The 23,831-nt window shown below is 36.1% G+C and overlaps 2 protein-coding genes and 1 pseudogene across 6 annotated transcripts; 1 reads left to right on the forward strand and 2 right to left on the reverse strand.

The window, feature by feature from the left end:
• Nucleotides 1-3,461: 3,461 nt before the first annotated feature.
• LOC107673932 (acyl-CoA desaturase-like) lies at nt 3,462-12,836 on the reverse strand. 4 transcript variants are annotated; one of them, XM_016467761.1, is made up of 8 exons: nt 12,751-12,805; nt 9,771-9,893; nt 8,496-8,697; nt 7,188-7,318; nt 6,545-6,750; nt 4,537-4,769; nt 4,234-4,367; nt 3,462-3,570 (listed from the first exon to the last, which is right to left on the reverse strand). In XM_016467761.1, exons 2-8 carry the CDS (start codon nt 9,828-9,830, stop codon nt 3,505-3,507), a joined length of 1,032 nt encoding a protein of 343 aa, XP_016323247.1. In that variant the 5' UTR covers nt 9,831-9,893; nt 12,751-12,805; the 3' UTR covers nt 3,462-3,504. The 4 variants fall into 4 exon arrangements, with proteins under 4 accessions (XP_016323247.1, XP_016323246.1, XP_016323249.1 ...); XM_016467760.1 differs by lacking the exon at nt 3,462-3,570 and having other exon boundaries at nt 4,125-4,367; nt 12,751-12,804; XM_016467763.1 differs by lacking the exons at nt 3,462-3,570; nt 9,771-9,893 and having other exon boundaries at nt 4,125-4,367; nt 12,751-12,836.
• On the reverse strand, nt 10,842-11,942 carry LOC107673866 (tRNA (uracil(54)-C(5))-methyltransferase homolog-B-like; annotated as a pseudogene).
• LOC107673930 (dnaJ homolog subfamily B member 12-like) lies at nt 12,217-23,173 on the forward strand. Of its 2 annotated transcripts, none has more exons than XM_016467756.1 (10): nt 12,217-12,426; nt 16,427-16,610; nt 17,085-17,256; nt 17,409-17,554; nt 17,646-17,822; nt 17,924-18,003; nt 21,613-21,722; nt 22,036-22,208; nt 22,357-22,491; nt 22,597-23,173. In XM_016467756.1, the coding sequence occupies exons 1-9, from the start codon at nt 12,232-12,234 to the stop codon at nt 22,479-22,481; spliced, it is 1,362 nt and encodes a 453-aa protein (XP_016323242.1). In that variant the 5' UTR covers nt 12,217-12,231; the 3' UTR covers nt 22,482-22,491; nt 22,597-23,173. The 2 variants fall into 2 exon arrangements, with proteins under 2 accessions (XP_016323242.1, XP_016323243.1); XM_016467757.1 differs by having other exon boundaries at nt 22,601-23,173.
• Nucleotides 23,174-23,831: the final 658 nt, after the last annotated feature.

The raw sequence follows: 23,831 nt of genomic DNA on the forward strand, positions 1-23,831 counted from the left end.
TTTTTTTTTTGTGAGTGAGTGAGATGAATTAATGCATATTCATATTTATTTTGGAACTACAGTAACATCTGGTTTCTCTCAGCATGGGGACAGGAGAGCTGTCAATCAATAAATTGGAAAAAAAAAAGTAACTTGCGTTAGCCTACTTATTTGAAAAAAGTAACTCAGATATTCTCTTGTAAATTAAAAAGTAATGCATTACTTTACTAGTTACTTGAAAAAAAGTAATCTGATTACGTAACTCGCGTTACTTGTAATGCGTTACCCCAACACTGGTAGTGGCTGATAAAGCTCAGGGATTGCTGACATTATCTGCTGGATCAAACGACCAATGTTATTTTGAGGAGTTTATATTAAACGTTAGATTCAATTTACCAATTTAGCCAGTAGGCTAGGCTACGTTTAAATAAATTGGATTCAATTAAAATAGTTTAAACATTTATTAAAATTAAAATTTTTGATTCCGTTAAACTTATTACGTTTCAAAGCAGCAAAGCTGAATCCATGCGCGCGAGGAGTTGAATAAGATTTACATATAATTATAAATAAGGAGGATAATCAATACGATTGTTTGCGAGTTTTTTTTTTTTTTCCAGGACTTCATGACACTTTTTTTTGTTATTTTACCTTTTCTCTCAGTTTAGTCCTTAGCTGACCCTCCATGACCTTTAGGTTCTGCTTCTTTGACGTCCGCGTATCTTCTCGTTTGCAAATTAGGATTAGTAAAGTTATTTGGGAGATTCCAGAGGGATGTTTTTGGATTATGCTCTGAAAGGCTTCCATGAGACTGAAGTAAAACGAATTTGCCGCTATAAAGAGATTTCTAAATTCATTTCTAAATCCTCTGTTTGGTCTATTTGAATGTGAGTAGCCTACATTACAGGCTACTGTAAAAATATAAAAGAAACGTTCCAAAATGAATATATTCTTTATTTTAAAACGATGCGCAATCTCCGTTTTACTTAGACTAATTACTTGGCCTACTTTAGACTTAATTAACTACTCCCAAAAAATGTTATTCTTTCGCAGATGAAATATAAACAAAACTACCAATTAAAAAGCAGGAATTTAGTAATGCAGGTTCAGATTTCGATAAATAAATTAGGCCTAATTAATTCATCTATTTTTATGATTTTTTTTTTTTTTTTAATTTTGGGCTATATAAAACCATAAATCAAATAGTCAAAATACTATATTTTGAAAACATTTTTCACGAAGCTAATGCACCGCTATCATTTTCACGCACGGATGACCGTTTAAATCATCGGATAAATCGCACAGAGTAAATTGTAGCTATTAATTTTTCTTTAAAAACTGACATGGTGGTCTCACCCGCTTATGAATATAAACTGTGGTCAACGCTACAAAAGAAGGCTTGCTGAGACTACATTTTCAGATATACACACATTTTATTCAATTAAGAAAAGATTAATATTGATTCATAAAACTCACGGTACAATTCGCAAAACTCTGACACTTATAGAAATTTTGGTTTATGGTACCAACAACATTCCTTGAAAATGTGCCCATTAAGGCTCTCAGACATCAAAGGTCAACACTGTATAAATAATTTGAGCTGTAAAATAGTGTCAATTTGTGTTTCCTTCTTAAACATGGGTGTATGTTTTAAATATATAAAGCATTTGGTGAGAATATATTTATTTTTTGCATTTGGAAAAATGCATACCCATATCAACCTATCAAACATTTATGAGAAAAAAAAATATATGTAGGGATCATTCATTCGTCACAGAAGAGCCAAGAAAAGAGTCCACCCTGAATGACTTAAAACTTCCTAAGTTTGAAATAATTTTTCTGATGCTATGAATCATCTTCGTATTTTCAATTTTGAGTCGAACCCAAAATCTGAAGGTACACAGGCCTATTCTAAAAGGCAAAGGGCAAGATTTGATGAAGACGATTAAATATTCCAATCCTTGGATTATATCATAAGTGTCCTATAAATAAAATGTCCTATAATAAATATGCTAGAATAAGTGTGCACCTTAATATTTATACCTTAAAAGTCACATTTCTTTCAGACTGTTTTTTTGGTTAAATAATTTTCATAATACTTGAAATAGTCCTTTGATACTTCAATATATCTGTAATTAGAAAAGAGTTCACCATATACCTGGTCGTTTGCCAGGTACTTTTTTACAGGACCACAGGAGTCCAAGGAAACCAGATAAAGAGCTATGCAACATGGAAAATGATCATTAAGAAATTAAACTGAATTGCTCATTTTACTTGAGGGAATTCCTTGTTATAAGCACCACTGCTCTGAGGACCTTCGCATTGGCATGTAGAATATTTTCTAAAAATAAATTATAATAAATAAAAAAATGTAAATAAAAATGTAAATATTTTATCAATAATGCCAGAAAATGTATTTCCATGCATACTGTCAGTACTAACAAATCCATTCTAAACAAAACTCAACATAAAGTCAACATTTTAACTCAATTGAGAACAATTTTCCCATGGATTTTCTGTGGCACACTCTTATATGTGACCCTGGACCACAAAACCAGTCATAAGGGTCCATTTTTAAAAATTGAGATTTATACATCATCTGAAAACTGAATAATCTGGAATCTGAGGGTGCAAAAAAAATCTAAACACTGAGAAAAATGCCTTTAAAGTTGTCCAAATGAAGTTTTTGCCAATGCATATTACTAATCAAAATTTAAGTTTTGATATATTTACGGTTGCCTTTAAAGTTGTCCAAATGAAGTTTTTGCCAATGCATATTACTAATCAAAATTTAAGTTTTGATATATTTACGTTAGGAAATTTACAAAATATCTTCATGGAACATGATCTTTAATTAATATCCTAATGATTTTTGGCATAAAAGAAAAATCGATAATTTTGACCCATACAATGTTTTTTTTGGCTATTGCTAAAAATATACCCCAGCGACTTAAGACAGATTTTGTGGTCCAGGGTCACATATTTGACTACATATACTGACCTAGAAATCTTTTGGTGGTCATTAAAGTTATTTCAGTTTTAGATGGAAATCAGCTTTTATCATTTCAGAAAATGTAAAATAGTGCCAGCATATTAATAGGTCATCTTAATTTTACAGCTTGCATAGCTCGCTGGAATGATATTTTTAAATCAGAACAGTAACTGCTTAGCGAGAGAAACATGGGTCAACCTATTCATGAGAGAGGGCTGTAATGAGGCACATAGCTGTTTAACTAGTGAAGTACCATCTCTTGCCTCTTGAGGCAGACTGAGACATAATTATCCTTCCAAACTATGGCCTTTACTATCTCCGAAAATAATATTCCACAGTCCAGTACACTTCATGAAAAGGAAAGAATTCTTAAGAACACATATTAGTCCAACACACTCTAGAGTTTCTTATTTCAAATGAGAATATATATAGATCAATCTTCATTGCACAATAAGAAATGCTGCAAATGCTTTTGTATATGTTGGCTTATAACTTTTTTTGTTTGTTTGTTTGTTTTCTGATATGTACTGAACAAATCAACCACTTTTGTGGCTGCCATCACCGGAGCGTTTAACACGGGCCATGATGGTCTCACGAGTTACCCTCACCCCAGCGACTTAAGACAGGTTTTGTGGTCCAGGGTCACATATTTGACTACATATACTGACCTATAAATCTTTTGGTGGTCATTAAAGTTATTTCAGTTTTAGATGGAAATCAGCTTTTATCATTTCAGAAAATGTAAAATAGTGCCAGCATATTAATAGTATGTCATCTTAATTTTACAGCTTGCATAGCTCGCTGGAATGATATTTTTAAATCAGAACAGTAACTGCTTAGCGAGAGAAAACATGGGTCAACCTATTCATGAGAGAGGGCTGTAATGAGGCACATAGCTGTTTAACTAGTGAAGTACCATCTCTTGCCTCTTGAGGCAGACTGAGACATAATTATCCTTCCAAACTATGGCCTTTACTATCTCCGAAAATAATATTCCACAGTCCAGTACACTTCATGAAAAGGAAAGAATTCTTAAGAACACATATTAGTCCAACACACTCTAGAGTTTCTTATTTCAAATGAGAATATATATAGATCAATCTTCATTGCACAATAAGAAATGCTGCAAATGCTTTTGTATATGTTGGCTTATAACTTTTTTTGTTTGTTTGTTTGTTTTCTGATATGTACTGAACAAATCAACCACTTTTGTGGCTGCCATCACCGGAGCGTTTAACACGGGCCATGATGGTCTCACGAGTTACCCTCCTGCAATTCTTGGCCAGTCCAAAGAAGCACATGAGATCTATAAATGCTTTGGTCACGTTCAGCCGACTGCCAAACTCGCTTGTAGCATAATCATGGGGGAATGTGTGATGATAGTTGTGAAATCCTTCACCTGAAATTAAATGAAGTATATATTTTCCAATCAGTACATATAAAATGTTTATTTCAAATTAATTTTGTTCTTCTTTCTATTGATCAATAATCCTGATGATTTAAACATTTTTCAACAAAGTTGAATTAATTAATTAATATTAAGCTGGAAAAGAAAAGACTGTTCTTACCGATGGCACTGAAGGCAACAAACTTGTTCTCTCTGGGATTGATGTTGTGGTCATAGGGCCTCATTCCCCACATGTGAGCTGCACTGTTGACCAGCCAGGTCGCATTAAGGACCACAGTATATCTCAACAGACAAGGAACTAAGTAACTGGTCAAAAGACTCTCTTCCCAAAAGAACCAAGGTACAAACGTGGGGATGAGAAAGCACATCACCACCACAGATAACTTGTAATGCCTAAGGACATAGAAATGAAAGATCAAAAACAACAATTTCTATAGTCATTTTATCACTGCTCTACATGATTGTGACATGTTCTTCTTATGAATGTCATAGATTTCCTGAAATAACATCAGCTGTTAAACCTCAGCTGGAACACAACATGCAGTGAAATGCTGACTAACCAGTTATTCTCCCACTATCTTATCTAGCAATTCTATGAAACATGTTCTTAAACTCTTATCAAAAAGCTCCGGACTTTTGTTGGATGTCATTAAAAGTGATGGGAAGGGATATTGATTATTCCACACTACCTAGTGCCAAATATGGGACCTGGTTCAGATGACGGCTCATAATTGCGGGGTCACAGAGGCATAATGAATATGTTAACTAATACAGCCTTTTCAAGTCATAAGAAATGACTAAACTTGGATCAAAGTTTGTCCCGTTTTGTACTTCGCAGGTTTTCATCCAGTGAATTCTCATTAAATTATTCAGCACAATTGTATAAAGTTTCGAATATCAGTTTTGAGTACATCCAAATATATAAATCAAAACAGAAGACTTTTAAAAGCCAATATAAAGCAACATTAAAGGCACACTATGTAAGATTTTTTTATTAAAATATCCAAAAACTACTAGAACAGTGTTATATATTTTGCTGACTTGTGTACTTGCATTATCCCAAATGTTTCGATGAATGTTTAAATCCAGAGAAATAAGCAATTTTAACTAGTGACACGGACCGTGTCCATAGTGTCATTGTGTCGCCTGCCAATGAGTTCATAACCCCTCGATTTACAGTTTTGTTTTGTAGAAAACATGGAAACACCAAAGACGCTTTAATATGTTATGCGTTTTATTAGACAGGTGACGACCGCACAGAGACAGAACGTTCAAAAGTATCTAGCATGATAAAACAGCGTTGCTTTACCCCACATACTCACGACCGGAAGGAGCGGAAGCGGTCGACTGTGGCATAATAAAAGCTCCGCTGCTTTCGAGCCGTGTGTCACGTTCTGTAAGCGGCCTCGTTTCGCTTCAACGGCTTTCAGCCTCCCCCTGCTTCATTCTACTACGTTAATAAATCATTAGCTCATCCATGAACATGATTTCTGCCCGAGTCTCGTCGGATTGCATTGGCTGTGGGGATGAAGACGACAACTCCCATGATTCTACACTCAGTCACAGCATCATCAAACTACGCCTTTGTCTCTTTGTTTATTTTGAATACGCGCCCTCTAGCGGCGAAAATTACATATTGTGCCTTTAAATTATATTCTGTTATAAATTATTATCCACTGTTATACAGAGGGAAAAAATACAACAAAAACAAATATTTTTGAATAGTATTACAATTTAAATTAACTGTTTTCTATTGAAATATTATTTTTTTATTGTCATGTATTCCTGTGATGGCAACACTGAATTTTCAGCAGCCATTACTCCAGTCTTCAGGGTCACGTGATCCTTCAGAAATCATTCTAATATTCTGATTTGGCGCTCAAGAAACATTTATTATTATTATAAATATTGAAAACAGCTGTGCTGCTTAATTTTTTTCAGGATTCTTTGATGAATAGAAAGTTTAAAAGAACATAAATTTTAAAATTGGAATATTTTGTAGCAATATTAATGTTTTTTCTGTCACTTTCGATCAATTTAATGCATCCTTGCTGAATAAAAGTATTAATTAAAAAAAATAAAATCTTACATACCCCAAACATTTATATGGTAGTGTAGGTGAGAAGATTTATAAAACTGAATATGAAATATCACAATTTCCCACTGACCTCCTCTGAAACATTACGACCCCATCTGCTTTTAGGTCAGCGAGCTCCAGTTTGCGTCCTTTTTCAATAACTTCTGGGTGTTTGCGGACCAGCAGCCAGCCGATGTGAGCGAAGAAGAAACCTCTGTGGGCATTGTGTGGGTCCGCATCAGTCTCAGAAAACTTGTGATGGACACGATGGTCTCTGGCCCACTCATAGATATCATTCTAAATGGATATATATATTAATCATTATTGCCATTGCATAGTATATCTGCCATACTCAACATCGAGTACAAGTGAGTGAAAGGTGAATGTGAAACTGCAATATAATATTCATTTTGTACAGTACAATATACAGTGTGTACACACACACACACACACGTACATACATATATATATATATATATATATATCAAGTGTAAGTAGTCATTTGGCAGATGCTTTTTTGCAAAGTATCTTACAGTACACTTATTACAGGGACAATCCTAGGTGGATGTCCCGGGGTTAATTGCTTTGTTCAAGTGTACAATGGCGATCACTTGGCTCTTGTGAGGTTTGAACCTATTAGCCCAGATCTGTAAACACTATGCCATCTGAGCTGCATTATGTTTACTGCATTATTTAATGTGAAAGATTGTTTCATCCACTTAAAAATGTTTTACCTGAAAAGCCATAGAGTTTGCAGTCGCTAGGAAGATTCGTAATGGTAACGAGGCTTTGTAGGACCTGTGGCTCCAAAGGCGATGGGCGCCGGCGGTTATTCCTAAAGCGCTTACCATGAAACACACTCCAGCTGTCACATTAAGAGAGAAAACAGAACAGAATATTTAAAAACAAATTAGTCTGAACTACACACATAGTGTGTAATGGTGTATGCGCCCTTGATTCGCTCTATGAGAGGACAAAATGTCTCGCTGTGTGTTGTCAGACAAGGCTGCAAGGGATGTGGGATACCAGGCCACAGACTGTGAAGAAAGGCACACTGTTATGATCCGGCTCAATTTACAATGGAGAGCCTATTTCGACAGCAATTGTTCTTTGTTCGCCAGGGTGCAATATTTTGCGGCGATGTGATGCCAAAAATGTACACAACAGTGGAGCAGTTATAGCTTTTGGTAGGATTTCAAATTATTCACGGGACTGTCTTGTTGTCACTCATGCACACACGCATGCTTACAAGACACTTTAAACACTGGTCTACATAACTAATTTAGCTGAGACAGAAGATTTTCGCTTTTGGAAAAAAAATGACACAATAATTGATCATATCTGAGAATAGTAATCACAACTTTGAATCTGTAAGAGAAGAACATCAACACCCTTATAAGAGGAAATGCCTGCAAAACAATAAAGGGAAACTGCAGAGTGTTGCTGAGTTTAACCAATTATACATGAGCGATAGGGGTTAAAACATACATGACCACCACCACACATATACCTTCTGACAGCAAACGTTGCAAGGCAGAATAAAAAATATGAAAGATTTACATGAGGGGGGAAAAAAACTATTTTGAGCTAAGAAAGTTAAATGCCATGTCTGATTTATAGTTTGATTCATAATCAGGTGAATGGATGTAAAAAAACAGAACTGATATAATACAAAGCAGCAGGATTTCCGGTTTAATTTGATATATATAAAATCCACACTAATTCATCGATTTCCAATGTATTTCTAATAGACACATGCAAATTACACAAAATAGACTTTCAGTGAACATAAACGTGAAATTAACTTTATATTTTATTAAAATTATAGCCTACATTTGTCTTAATTAACATGATTAAAATATTATATCTAGGCCCGAGACGCACAGTACAAAACACGTAATTGCAGACATTACAACATTGTCCAGTCTCTTTATACATAAATATTAGGCCATAAAAATAAAAACGCAATAAACACATGAACAGGTTGCGATTAAAACAAACGTCAGTCAGTTCATAGAATCACTTAGCAGTAACATACTCACTCCATATCAGCGTTAAGGAAGAGACAGATGGAAGAATCGTCAGACCATAAAGAGCTCCTAGGTGCAATAGGGACATTAATATAACGTTTCTCCACACGATTTGCACTGGAGGTCTCGGGCCCGGTTTCTCCTCGTATGCATCGTCATAAACATCCTCTGTTGTCGTCGTTTCGGCCATTTCTTTCATGCTCGTTATTGACTCCTGTAAAGAGAACGAGTCGATTATATGTTCACGACCATCAACAAAGAAAAGCCATTTGTCATTTCAGTTATCATTATTTTAAAAGACAAAGCGCTCATGCAATGAATAGGCCTACATTAAATTGTGCACAAAATGGGTGTGACTTCTGTCTCAATAAAGGCAAGCTGGAATAAAGCCGCATTCGCGCATCTGCAACGCGCTTACCTTGTTTGCGATGCAACCATAAAGAATTATCGCAATTTGATTTGATGCTAGCAGGCAGGATCCCCAGTCAAGTGGTTTAATTTTTTTTATTTTTTTGCGTGTCTAAGCCTCTGATTTAGTTGAAAATGATGCAATTGGGCGAGGCTGAAAGGATGCCATCTAGCCCTACCAGTTTCATTGGTTGCCTGGTTATCTGATGCTTATGTTATGGACGCCATGTACGCTGGTCTTTGATAGCCAACACTTCAGCTGTTTACTCTCAGCGTGTGATACAATTAATATCCATGAGTAAATTAGAAAATGCAGGTCTTTGTCCTTCTAGCCCAAACATATTTCTCAAGTCAATGTGTGCTATTATGCGAAAACACTGTTTGTATAACCACTAACCAGACACATAAAAATAATGTTAATCTGTAGAATCTATTGAATTAATGTGAATGCACACAAGTTTATAAATATCATCTGTGAATGTAGTTACTGTATGTCTTACAATGCTATAAATACAAATGCAAACCTTTCAGTATTTTAAAAGAATTTTTTTTGTTACTAGCCCAGTCTAAAAAAGCAGTATAGGTCTACTGGTGAACAAGATTTTCTGAAGAGCTACATGTGTTACAAAGAGGAAATAGGGATCCTTAAGTGCTAAAATGACAACAAATCTGTAGTTCCTCAAACAGGGAAGTTTCTGTGGGCTGCTATAATTTCCCATAGCCAGATCTCATCTCCAATTTCAATGTAAGTACATTACAGTAATTGAATGGTATTGTATTTTGGACTCATGTAACTGTTTCATATTACACAAAATGGCTCAGTCTTTTGACTCTGGTCAAAAAGCATTTACTTTATGTTTGCTCAATTTGTGCACTTACTATACAGTTTTTGCCTAGTTCAGTAGGTGATTTGTAGTAAGCTTGCTTCATCCAAATCATCAGCCTTTCTCAGGCAGACATAACTGTCATACTGAAGCCCATGATGGTGGATCTGTGTCCAGACTTAAACAGAAAGAGCATAACACATGAAGGTAAAAATGATAGTTGTGCTCATCAAGATATGTTTATTCTGTTGCATTGATATTTTCAAATGTGAACTTGCGGTTAATGCTTAAGGAATCTGTCCTATTTTCACAACTTGATCATACTTAACATCAGACTTAACAAATCCTGTAAGTATACATAAATACACTGTCTTTTCTGATCAAGTTGGTTATGAAAGTATGACATATCTAACAGTGCACCACATCTATGCAGCACTGCACAAAATGGAGGGATGACGCAATAGCACCCTCTAGTGATAATGTAAGGGATCTGCTAGAATCAATATATTACAATATAAGCCATTACTAATTGTGTTATTTTAGTATCATTGAAATGCTATTATAGTTATTATCTGTTTTAAGTTTTTACTATATGCACTGAAAATAATAGAGTAAAAACAAATTTCACCCAGAAATTGCTAGTAAATTTCACAATTAATTACAAAGAAACAGCAAGTAACAATTTATATCGATATACAGTACAGTAGTTTGTTATTTTATTATTTTTAAATGTCTAATATATACATACACACTACTGTGCAAAAGTCAGTGTCAGCCTCCTTGTGCACACAAACATCTCACTGGATTATTACAATTAATGGCAAAATGAATGTTTGGAAATGTAAACTTGTATTTCCTACTGACACACTACAGCAAAGGATAGAAATAACAGGCTTAAAACCATTTTTTGTTGTTGTTGTTGTTGGTGGTGAAAATACTAATGGCCTAAGACTTTTGCAGATTAATGTATAATTTCAATTACCTTTTTTTTTTTTTTCCCAAGTAGCAAAAATATATTTTATGGTTTTAGTTTTAGTTAACTATAATAAATAGCCTATATAGAGAAACTGCATTGACAATTTTCCATTGACATTTAATGGCATAAATAAAAAGTAATTTATCGGAATGAATTCCAAAACAACTACTTTCACAAAAACAGGCACTATCGCTCAAACACAAGCACTAGTTCACAGTGAGGAGTGTGTGGAAACAGGTCTACAGGGACAGCCATAGTTGGTGTCTTATAGTCTGAACTACAGCACAGGCCTCTAAAGTTCCTCATTGCCTCCCCATCAGGTTTGCATGATATATAGACAAGCCTTCTTATGGCTGGGTGGTTCCTCAAGGATCTTGACAACTCGATAATATAGGCCAGCCCTGGACGGATTCACCCCAGCTGTCAGCCCACCGTCACAATTCAAAGTGGCCATCAGATTTGGTAGAACAACTTCTGCTTTGCCTGAGAGAAATTGAAATATGAACTCTGTTTAGTGCTGCATTAAACTTGGCATCCTCGACCGCCTGCTCAATGAGCTCGATGCCAATGACTCTCTCCATCTGTGGCGATAACGAAATGCCAATGGCTCCAGTACCACAGCAGACGTCCAGTAGGGTCCCTCCAACACAGGCCCGATTCAGCTCTGCAAGAGTCTTGTACAAAGTTTCCGCTGCTCCCCGATTCACCTGGAAGAAAGAATCAGCAGAAATGCGGAACTTAAGTGAAAGTGACGTGACATGTGGCCAAGTATGGTGACCCGTACTTGGAATTAGTGCTCTGCATTTATCCCATCCAAAGTGCACACACACAGCAGTGAACACACACACACCGTGAACACCCACCCGGAGCAGTCGGCAGCCATTTTTGCTGTGGCGCTCGGGGAGCAGTTGGGGGTTCGGTGCCTTGCTCAAGGGCACCTCAGTCGTGGTACTGAAGGTGGGAGAGAGCGCTGTATATTCGCTCCCCCCACCTACAATCCCTGCTGGTACGAGACTCTCTAACCATTTCCCCAAAGCCAAGCACCTCCTCAAAGATATGAGACTGTCCATGCAGAAGCTGATAGGGTGATTGTTCATGACTGCAACGGGTCATTGTGGTCTCCTGGAAGTACAGAGAATCCAGCTGACAAACTGCTCCGGGACCTTGTGTGAAGTACTCCACCAGAGCAGCTTTATGGACGCCTATCTCCTCAGGTGTTAGGGTTTGAGGATGAAAGTAAACTATGGGCATCGTGTGACCGGCAGAATTTGTTCTTATCGTGATTTCTCTCCAGTGACCACCATCGTGAAATAAACGGCATGGTTTGAGTGGTGAGAGGTGAATAAAATCTTCATAGTGCCTTGCAACCATCTTGTGTTTTGAAGACATGTTCAGGAGATGGTCACCGTGGACACAGTCAATGTTGTCAGTTTTTCCATTGCTGATATAAAATCCAGCAGTTTTTGGATTCCCAACTACCCCTCTGTTGACAGAGAAGGTTGATTTATTGTGGTATCCATCACTCAATGGTGAGGCTACTATGGAAGGAGGGGGAAACTTAAGTAATTTGAGAAAGGGTGCATTGAGTCCTGAGCTAGTTGCTTTGTCATCTCAAGTAAGATGTTGTTCTGCTGCTCTTGTTTCCACTGGAGCTGCTCCTCATAACTCATTCTCCACAGAGGAGTCACATTGTCAGCCAGTCTCTCTTCCCAGGAGAGAGTATGCCAGTCAGCAGGTAGTCTGGGTTTCCTTTCCTTTCTTCTCTTTACAAGCTTACAGCCAGTATTGACAGCACAGCGGCTGGTTATTGAATAACTGAAGCATGTTTTTGGTATAATGATGATTTGTTTCAACAGTGGCCATGTTAACTGTAAGCGCATTGTTTTGTAGGCATGCGACATTGGTGCAGACTATTCAGTGAGCGCTTGAGGTCACACACTCAAACACACTACAGTAAAATTATGTTTATCGCGTCAGTGCTCTAGATATATTTTTGCCTCACAACATAAACGTGTAAACTGTCAACAATCCAGTAAAACACATATTTTGTTCGTTGTACCTCTTTTCCATGTGCCCACACAAACAACTTGATACTAGTGATGTTAGGTTCTTGAACGAATCGTTATTTTGAGCCGGTTCTCAGTAAGTAACCGGTCGAGCCGGTTCACAAATCGAACTGAATCGAAAACTTTAGTTCCGGGACGCAGGACGCACAGCCCGAAGTACCACGTCCAACTCAAAAAGAACCGATTGAGCCGGTTCAACCAACTGTCGAAGTTTGCCGAGGATTACCGAGGACTAAACAAGAACCGAATGAGCCGTGGCGAAGTTTCTTCTTCTTCTTTTGGAGTTTTATGGTGGTTGGCAAACAAACGATAGGTGCATTCCCGCCACCTACTGGGCTGGAGTGTAGACCATTGATGGAATAGGAAGAACTAAATAATAATAAAATAAAAAAATTATATAATAATAATAGAAAAAATTGTAATAAAAAATTAAACCCTTCTAAATCCTGTTAAACAGATCTACTTTTTTTAAGAATGTCATTAAAGCATTATATATTTTATAATGATTCAAGCCATTATTCAACAAAGTTTTAAGTGTAATATTTTCTATCCCCATTTCTTTTAATTCTTCCAACAGAAATGCTCTTTCGGTCGGTCCGTGTACGTTTTGATCATTTCATCTTCTATTTGGAATGCAATAACAAGAAATGGAAAAACGGCTCGTTTATTCGTTTTTCCGTTTAGTTTAACAAACGGAAAATGAGATTTTGGCTCGATTTCTCATTTTTCGTTTGGGGTTTAAAAATCGGTTTATGGCTTCAATATTTCATTCGCACGTGTGGGCGGTGCTGAAACGCTCCTTTCATCTGATTGGTCGAATTGCTCCGCCTTCAGTACGGCCTTTTCATTCTTTCAGGCAGAATAAGAGTCAGTACGAGGGCGGCACTATAATGTCTGAAACCACCACTCACTGTTAATTACGCATAATATTTTAATCAGATTTTGCTGGGCACATAATTCGTGCTGCTGCACAAGTGACCCCTTTAATGCGAGTTACAGTATGCTGACAGATTATTTCTAGGTAGCCTATTAGTATTGTATGAATATTGTCCCATTGATAAATACAGTGCAAATAGTTCCGTCTCTTTGGATAAAAGTGAAGTGGAAATAAAAATCAATAATAGACTGAACAGTTCCATGATAATATGTCCGTAACATGTACCACTCTCGTCTTTTATTTAAGTCAAAAGGCACTAGGTAGGTGTGTGTGACATGAATAAATAATTGTGAAAATTAATAAAGTTAAATTCATGAAATAAATTAGAAATAAAGTGTTTGAATTTTTCATTGATATAACATTGCATTGAGTTGCTAGAAAAGAAATGCGTAGAGGCGTTATTGCTTGATGACGTCAGGAACCGATTAATCGGTTATATATATATATATATATATATATATATAATTCTTTAAATTCTATTCATTAATTATGTGTCTTTGAGATACTTAAATAGTATATGTGAAACATGTCTATAGTTGCATCTTTATTTAACAATTTCTGAAGTGAGATCTGGTTAATTCCTATATGAAGTGCTTCTGTAAGTTGTAATCTTTCATTCTCATATCCTTTACATTTTACTAAAATATGTTCAACTGTTTCAGGAAGATCACATTTAACACAAAGTCCAGATTCATGTTTTCCTATTATATATAATGATTGATTAAGTGCAGTGTGTCCAATTCTAATACGAGATATTATGCTATCTTCCTTTCTATTCCCAAAAATTCTCCTCTCATTTCCAACTATTTTTTGAATATTATATAATTGTCGTCCTTTATTATCACCATCCCATTTACTTTGCCACATATCTTTTAATGCTTTTTTAATTAGCCCTTTTATTTCTAATTTATACATCGGAACATTAAACTCTATGTCTGGATGTTTTAATATATATATATTTTTTTTTCTTTGCTATTTGATCCACCAGTTAATTTCCTTCTATTCCTATATGTGCAGGTATCCATACAAAAGAGATAACTGTTTGTGTTTGCATTCTGAACAAACTTTATAAAATGTCTGATAAAATGTCCTGTCTAACAACTTGATACGACGCACTAATGACGTTACTGTTCTTCTTCTTCTGGATTTATGACGGGTTGCCAACCAACTTTATAGGAGCATACCGCCACCTACTGTGATGGAGTGTGAAGAGAATGATTCGTTTATCGTTTCATACGTGATTCCCTTATTCTGTCCGTTAATCCACAATTCCTAATAAATCTTAAGATTGTTTTCCTGCATTTGGACCATCATTTAATATGTTACTTAATATGAATTATTTCATTCCTAAGGATTGCAATTCAACTTTAAGTCGTTCCCTTTCCCTTGCATTTCAGTACATATCATCAAAACGTGTTCCACTGTTGGTACTATTAAACAAACGTCACATAAACCAGTATTATGTTTCACTGAAATGTGTAATGTTTGGTTAAGATTTGAATGTCCTGTTCGAATATGTGTCAAAATGACTTGTCCCTACTACTAATATTATGAAAGATTTTACTTCTCTTTATGCTCCTTTGTACTTTGTGATAATGCCGACCTGTTTGACAATATACCTGCCATTTCATGTTGCATGCTTTTAATATCAAAATTTTCCCTTCTGCCCTGCTAAGTGCAATATTTATACTTGGTTCATCCATCTTTGATAAGGATTCTTTGGCCATTTTGTCTACCTCCTCATTGAATTCCCACATGTGCTGGTACCCATTTAAACGAGAAATTATTCCTATCTGTTTTATACTGTATATGTAATCATGATTTCCGATTCTATTTGTTTGTTTGCCATGATTGTTACTTCCTTTACTAGTGCGCCCACTCTGCTTTCAGACCGCAGCAAGTTTCCGGAAGTACAAAGGGATATTATTATTATTACTATTTGTTTCAGAATTATTTTTACATTATTATTATTATTATCAAAGAAAATATATTAAAGAAATTAAATTATAAATTATATTGTACAAACACCTCAGGAGAACAAACACATCGATAAGCAGAATAAACAAATTTATCAATAAAGTAAACATAACATAAACAGTTGTAAATAAACGTGATTAAACATAGATTAAATAAAAAAAAAACGTTTAAAATATATAGATCAAACCTTATCAGTCTCAAAACATTTCTTATATTGCTTCAGGAATCTGTCACATTTTTATTTTAGTAAGTTATAGAACTCTATTGAAATACAAAGAACATAACTTAAAAAGGGATGGGAAAATACAAACAGATAAACAAAGGACAATCAGTCAGAAATATAAGATCGTATAAATGTGTTATTTTTATCATTATTTATGAGTTTAAGAGATTTTACAGTATGGGAAACCTCAGCAAGTAAGTTACAAACCCGGCGGGTACCTTGATATCAATTTGACGTCAAATATTAGTCAAGATTTGATCAAGATGCAGTAACATAATTTTAAATTCAGTTTGACGGCAATAGGAAGTGAATCCCACATTGAAATTGGTTTAATTTATATGTAGGCCAATATGTTTGACATTCAATTTAAATCAAATCAACTTCATGGCAAGTTTTTGACGTCAGTTTGATTTGCATATTTGACCGTTTTTTAACATTTTTTTTAATGTCAATTTGCTGTCTATTCATCTCTGGAAAGCGGATGTTCTGCTGACTAGTGAAAAACTCTTGACGTTGTCGTAAACGTCATCAGGCTGCGTCTATGGGGTCAGCAAAGAGATCAGTCATCAGTTCCGCCGTCGCAATGGAATCAAACAAGGACGAAGCGGAGCGCTGCATCGAAATAGCCATCGCAGCGCTGCGAGATAATGAGCCCGACAAAGCCAGACGGTTCCTCGAGAAGGCACAGAGACTGTTTCCCACCGACAAGGCGAGATGTGCGTGTAATGTAAATACATGTATAGCGGAGATCGTAAGAGGTCTGTTAAAAGGCCACCGGAAAAGCTGGAGTCTGTAGTTAGACGGTAATTAAGGCCTTGGGATCTCGATCTTTTATTATGCCTGTGAAATAACAGTATTTTCTACTTTTAATTGATCTAACTGTATGTTGTCGAGCCATATAGTTACAATTCTTGGTTATATATAACTTCTACTAGATGTTTATATAGTATTTACATATGTAACGTAAGTAATGTAATCGTACGTAATATAACCTTAATTACAATTTAGTATTTATTATTTTCACTTATAGAGAGATAGATAGAGTGGGTTGAATATATAGATAGATAATTAGAATATACAGATAGATATTAGATAGAGTGGGTTGGTGGATTTAAGATAGATAGGTAGATAGAGAGAGAGACAGATAGATGCCAGTGCTTCTTATTTAAATGAAAGTTTTCTTGTCTCAGCTTTACTAGAGTCTATTGCTGAGAATGGAGGACCTTCCACAAGTGAAGAAAACATTAGAGAATATGATGGATTACGAAACCGAAACCACAACACTGAAGATCACTCCTCTGGACATGGTGCCACAGAATCAACCAAACCATACACATCAGAGCAGCTGGATGCTGTCAAAAGGTCTGTTATTTGTTTCAGACTGCTTGCCTAAAAGTCCGGGACATCTTCATTATTTCTGTGAAGAACATTTTGGTTTATATGTGTGCATAGTGGTTTCACCGCCTAACTACTTTCTTCCTATTCTACTGTGATCTGTCATTCGCTTGATGCAGAATTAAGAGATGTAAGGACTATTATGAGATTCTTGGAGTCAGTAAAGAAGCCTCTGAGGAGGATCTGAAAAAAGCCTACCGAAAGTTGGCTCTAAAGTTTCATCCAGATAAAAACCATGCGCCTGGTGCCACTGAAGCATTTAAAGGTAAAATGCATGACTTCAGCCTTTCTGCAATCAGTATGGAGAGCGTTTGCATGTGGTCTTCTCATTTGTTTTGTTTCCTGGTCTTCAACAGCTATAGGTAATGCTTATGCAGTTCTGAGTAACCCTGAAAAAAGAAGGCAGTATGATGTTTATGGTGAAGAAAAAGCCCATCCGACTCACAGGCATAGGACCCATCACAGAAATTTTGAAGCAGATATTTCCCCTGAGGAACTTTTCAATATGTTCTTTGGAGGTGGATTTCCCACCAGTGAGTCCTGTGACCTTTTTAAATGTGGTTTTAGAATTGCAACATGTCAGTGGTTGTGGTCGAATACATCCAAACCGTGACATTTCTGTTTACGCTTCTAGGTAATGTGCATGTGTACAGCAATGGCAGAATGAGGTTTGGCCATCAACCGCGTCAAGAACGACGAGAACAACAGAGAGAAGTAAGAGCCCAATCTTCAAAGATTATAAGGGGTTTTGTGCAGATGTTTTACTTGTAAGCTAAGGTGGGGGAAGATGTGCATTTATTGTAACATAATTTACATTTAAGTTTAGCATGTACAGAATGATGAGGCATCAGATGGTGTGTTATTAAGGGGAATATTGTCATAGCACACAATGTAAAATTCTACAAGAAGTTTTTGCCTTCCACTTCAAAATATTTGAACTCCACAAATCTAAAAACATTAATATGTCCACAAGTCCCTCATTAACAAATATACACAACAACCTAGGGCTGCACGATAAATCGAAATGGAATCGAGATCGGGATTCGACAGAAGCTGCGATTGTCATGCGTATCTTTCAGTGAAGCACGGTGGGCGCTCTCGCGCTGAAACGCCAAATACGCCTCGCAGAAGAAACCCAGAAAATGCCTATCGCTGCAGCTGAATAAACAGAAGATTCAACTGCTTTCATTGATTCAACGTAACTAATAAACACACGACTACGGCAATATATGGTTTATCTGAGTTCTTATTATAATTTTCATTAAAATAAAGTATATTTATAATGCAATGCCTTTATCACTGCTTAAATACTATGAAATATGTTGCGTGCCTTATTCTGTGTAAGAAGCCACATCATCTCACAGAAGTCAAGTCAAGTCAAGTTGACAATCGCATTCGATTAATCGTGCAGCCCTACAACAACCTTTGATATTCAACATAACATAATGTCAGAGATACTATTTTCCAGAGACACAAATTAGATCAGCTAACCTCAATACTGTTTCGACTGACTAGATCTTACAAATCTTGATATTCGGGTGAAATGACAATTAAGAAGGGCGCATAGCTCTTTATTACATTTGTTATGAGATTGTGTCACAGGGTTTCTGCAGGTCTTAAAAAGTCTTAATTCTCCCTCCCACATATTAAGGACTAAAAAGGTTTTAAATCGTAACAGGAAGTCTTGAAATCATATAGTCGTGTCATTAAATGTTGTTTGCACTTCAAAAAAGAAAAAAAAAAGAATATCTGCCTCAGTGTTTTTGTTTTGTTTACTAAGATGAAAAGATACTTTTACTTGAGATGCAATTTAGGGGTGCTCTGATCGATCGGCTACCGATCACTATCGGCCGATAATCACGTTGGGATGATTGATCGGCGGTCTCTAAAAGGCCGATCTCAAAAAAACGATCTCAAGCTGATGAGTTAAGTGCTGATGAGATTATTAAGTGTGGAGGAGGACCGTAAGAGGTTTGGCACGACATTCAGCGGCACCGTCTCAGTCTCTGTCCGGCGCAGGTGAAATAATTATAAGGCTGAAGGTAAGGTACTCACCTTCATATTTTTTCATTAAATAACTTATAACATAATTTGAAACCTTGTGTGAGACGTAATTTCACAAGCAGCGTGAGTGAATCACCATGCGCGCGCTCTCTCTTTCTCTCTCAAAATACGCAAATGGCTTCAAATCACCACACATCACTGCACGCATGCTTTAACGTCGCGGGTTTTATTTGCGGGGTCTGTGGGCAGCATGTGCATAACGATGCTCAGAGCAGGCTGTACCTGTGGTAAATATACGGCCCTCAGACAGAACAGGCAGGTTGTCGAAGAGTGACAGAGCAGAATAAGGATGGAGCAAAGTGTGGATGCGCTGTCCTTGAAGGACGTTCAACTCGGTTTTGTTTATATTTTTCTTAGCCTATAATTTTAAATGACAGATGTCGTTTTTATTTATTTTTCTCTGCGACACTTATAGCCTACTGTGTTAACAGAAAAATGTCAAACGAATTTTGTATTTTGACAAGACGAATGAAATTGCTAATATGCTATTTTTGTACAACCTACATTTTTTTTCTCTCTGCGACACGTTTTCCTATTGTGTTGTAAATGATAAACGAATTGTATCCTGACAAGACGAATAAAAATAAGAAATACAATTTTTGTACATTTTAATTTTTTTTATTTTCTCTGACACTTTTTTTTCCTACTGTGTTGCATAAAATTCTAGCAATTTTATGAGAATTTTGTGTCTTAAGATAATTCATATAAATTCAAGTCAAAGTCAATAAATTCAAGACTCTTGACAAGATGAATAAAATAACATACAATTTTGTGCAGAATACACTTATTTGTCAGCCTATCTCTCTTTCTTTAAGTAGCGGAAATTTAAATGTGAGATTCTGGAAACGAGATCTAAATTTAGCGGGAATGGTCGGGTCGGGAAGAAAATTATTCTAAGCGGACAGCGGGTGAACAAAGAGTGAATATATAGCGGGTGCGGAATAGAACCTTGCAGGAGCGGGACTAAAAAAGCAGTCCCGCGCAGACCTCTAGCTGCAAGCGCTGAATTTAAAGTAACAGCGCATTGTTTGCACAGTAAATATGAACATGGATTGACACGAAAATGTAGTAATTACACCATAAATGCATATTATTAAAATCTCTTTATGAACCGCAGGATTGCTTGTAATAAAGATTTCAATGCAAAAGAAAAGGCTGTAGAGCTGTCTATTTCTGTCAATGGTAAGTTTGTGGTAATGTAAGAAAAGTAGTTTAAAGGGGTCCTATTATGCTCTTTTACAAAGTCTTGCCGGAGGAGAAGCGCAGCGTCGCGCCACGCCTTTAAAATTAAAACACATTATTTTCTATGAGTGTAGGCACACCGGAGGCGCCGTTCTGCGTCTGTCCGCGGCGCCCAGCTGCGTCGTGTTGTACTTGTAAGAATTGTTCTAGACCAGCTGTTCTCAATTCCAGTCCTCGCTTCCCCCCAGCTCTTCTTCTTGGTTTTCTCTGATGCACTAACTGCAGCAGCACTGCTTCTTCGTTGTCTCGTCTGATGCGCTCACTCAACCAAGCGTTCTAACCACAACCCCGCCCCTCCCCACCCCCAACCATTCGAATTTCTGTAGGCCGGAATTATTTGTAATGAAATTCTAATGAGCCGCTTTGTGATATCACAAAGCCCGGAAACCAAACGCTGTAGTTGCAAATTGAATATATGAAGGCGTATTTTCTGATAAACTTAACAAAATTAAGTGTTTAAGAGTTTATGCTTAAAACAAGAACAAACATCTGTCAACGGGGTATAAAAACTTGTTTTCCCGCTTGAATTAAGTTGATTGGCAGATATTTGTTCTTTATTTAATCATAAACTCACTTAATTTTTATCAGTTTCTCATAAAACAAGACTTCAGATCTTTTTTAAGAAAGCAAAACAAAATAATGATGAGGAACATAATTTTTTGTAGCATGATCAGAAGGTACAGTAAAAGTTATTTCCATATGCTAGTAGTTGAGAGCAGAGCTATTCAAGCCTTAAGCTTTTTTTTTTGTACATGTTGTGTTCCATTCAATTTATTCCTTACATTTTGTTTACTTGATCTTAAAAAGGTCTTGAAAAGTCTTACAGAAACCCTGTGTGTGCCATCTATGGTCAAGAGAACAAATGAAAATTGTTTGTGATATGTTACATTGCATTATTATTTGAGCCAGATGGTATGTATTTAAAAGACGTATTCAGGCTGATGAAATATAACAATAGTTCTTTCATTATGTATTGGTGTACAGTTTAATTTTAATGAATTAATTTTTATCATCCAGGGTGGCCTTGCCTTGTTTGTACAACTGATGCCAATACTCATTCTGATCATAGTCTCGGCTCTCAGCCAGATGATGGTTTCCAGTCCTCCATACAGCCTCAGCCACAGACCGTAAGACCAACATTGACCAAAATGTGCATTATCTTAAAAAACTAGTACTTGGTGTATTAGTATTATACACTATTATTTAATGCCGGTGTGTGTTTGATAGTCACATGAAGCACTTTCTCTATCCCATTGTGAGTTTTGAGTTAGCTGTCACACTAAGCTAACAAAATATTGTTTGTTATCATATCTTTAAATCTCAGTCTTAAAGAAAAATGTTCGAAGTGGAAGCAAAAATATGTTTATCTAGTTAAAGAATGATGGTTGTCATGCGAGTGATAAATATCTCTGACGTTATTAAACATTCCACCTGCCTTAGATCCATGGGCCACACAAACAGGCGACACACTACCACTCTGAAGGTGCCTTACTATGTGGGCGACCACTTCTCAGAAGAATATACGGGGATGAATCTTAAGAATGTTGAACAAAGTGTGGAGGAGGACTATATATCAAACCTGAGAAACAACTGCTGGAAGGAGAAACAACAAAGTATGTGACGCATATGAAGCTGCGTAATAATGCGTGTTTATAGAGGATGTATAAAGCAATGTTTCATGTATTTGACTTTGTCCACATAATGCAAGTGTAATTTTGCATAATATTCTGAAAACCTAGACATCTGTGCTCTTGTTTGCAGAGGAAGGCTTGTTGTATCGGGCACGTTACTTTGGGGACACAGACTTATTCCAAAGGGCACAGAAAATGGCAACACCCAGTTGCTCAAAACTTTCAGAAATACAGGTTCTGTTACATGGTCACTGAGTAGCAGAATGTGAGTTTACGTTGCTTTTCTGAATTTTCAAGTGTTTATCTAGTGTTTATCCAGTTTACCTGTTGGCATTCTTTAACCATGTTTTATCATTTTGTTCTTTTTCAGATAGTGTCCTGTTGAGACATCATTTGAAGATGATCACATACAGAAATGCTCTGTTCTCTTCGCTAAAATGGGACATTGCATTGCACCAGTTCAAGAGAAGCAAAGATAGCCCATCCTGGTGCCACAGGGGTTCACTCTCGTCTCTCCTTCAATATCTGCAGAAAATTTCAAGTCATGGAAGATCTTACCATCTGTGAAATGGTTTTAAATAGGGATTTAAATATGTAATGAATTAAAAACGAAGCATTGGATGATTAGCTGGTAGAGAGGAAAGTACACAGCTGTTAAATGGTAATCAATGCTGCTAGCTTACTGCTTTTCTTTTTTTATTTACCCCTTTTCTTCTCAAAGCATTTTTTTTCAATACCAATATTTGGGTTTTCTGAGCCAGTTCTGAAATGTCTAGTAGTGTTTGATCCATTTATCTGACCACAGGAAGTCAAATGATTATTCCGGTGTCATTCAGCATTCAGTGAATTGTTCACTGTGGTTTTGCCTGTTGGATTTTTAAAAAGAATGTTTGATATTTATGCAAATGGAAAACTAATAATTGTATTTATTAAATAGTATCATACTATTTTCTTCCATTTTAATTAATTTTTTAGAACCTTATAAACATTAATTTTAACAGTGTTTTGCAGAGTGGTTAGAGGGTTCTAAAGCATAATCAAGTGCCTTGCCTTACTGTAAACTGTAAGTTTCTGCAATATGCAATATAGGAAGGAAAAACATCAGTGCTTGACATTAATGCTTAGACCAATTAGCCACTCAAATTTTCTTGGAGATGATATGAATACATTTTCTTTCTACAAAATAGAGTAGAGTTTAAACCCAATTATGTCTAGTTTCACATTCCAAGCATATGTTGCGCTTGCAGCATTCATTTACAAAAAAAAAAAAATGTAGCCATATAAAGATAATTTTTTTTAATGTTCTGAAATATTTGCAACCAGTGGTGCTTCAGAAAGACTGTCCGTCTGAAAGTAACATGTTCATTTTGACTTCCATCTAAAGCAAACAATGTTTGTAATTACCCAAAATGATGAACCAAATTTAATTGGCCAAAGTAAAGATATTTAAATCATTTTTAAGATCTGGTTGATGAATTCTTTTAGTAGGAAAGAATGTTTTTGGTCCTTTTGGGAATAAAACTACAAGAAAGGTAATTATTTTTTTTTATTGTCTGATTTATGAGGTAAGCCCATTGAGATTTAAATACATATTCAGCAAATAAT

This window comes from Sinocyclocheilus anshuiensis, unplaced genomic scaffold, assembly GCF_001515605.1.
Source record: "Sinocyclocheilus anshuiensis isolate Anshui unplaced genomic scaffold, SAMN03320099.WGS_v1.1 scaffold292, whole genome shotgun sequence".
Lineage (NCBI taxonomy): Eukaryota > Metazoa > Chordata > Actinopteri > Cypriniformes > Cyprinidae > Sinocyclocheilus > Sinocyclocheilus anshuiensis.

Bases quoted from the DNA above. Each gene is read 5' to 3' on its own strand.
- LOC107673930 (XM_016467756.1), top strand. From the start codon at position 12,232: ATGGAAGGAGGGGGAAACTTAAGTAATTTGAGAAAGGGTGCATTGAGT. The intron at 12,427-16,426 runs GTAGTCTGGGTT...AAACGTCATCAG, and splicing joins GAGAGTATGCCAGTCAGCAG to GCTGCGTCTATGGGGTCAGC. The intron at 16,611-17,084 runs GTGCGTGTAATG...TTCTTGTCTCAG, and splicing joins TCCCACCGACAAGGCGAGAT to CTTTACTAGAGTCTATTGCT.
- LOC107673932 (XM_016467761.1), bottom strand. From the start codon at position 9,830: ATGATTTGGATGAAGCAAGCTTACTACAAATCACCTACTGAACTAGGC. The intron at 8,698-9,770 runs GTAAGTGCACAA...TTCTCTTTACAG, and splicing joins AACTAGGCAAAAACTGTATA to GAGTCAATAACGAGCATGAA. The intron at 7,319-8,495 runs GTGAGTATGTTA...TTAATGTGACAG, and splicing joins TTCCTTAACGCTGATATGGA to CTGGAGTGTGTTTCATGGTA.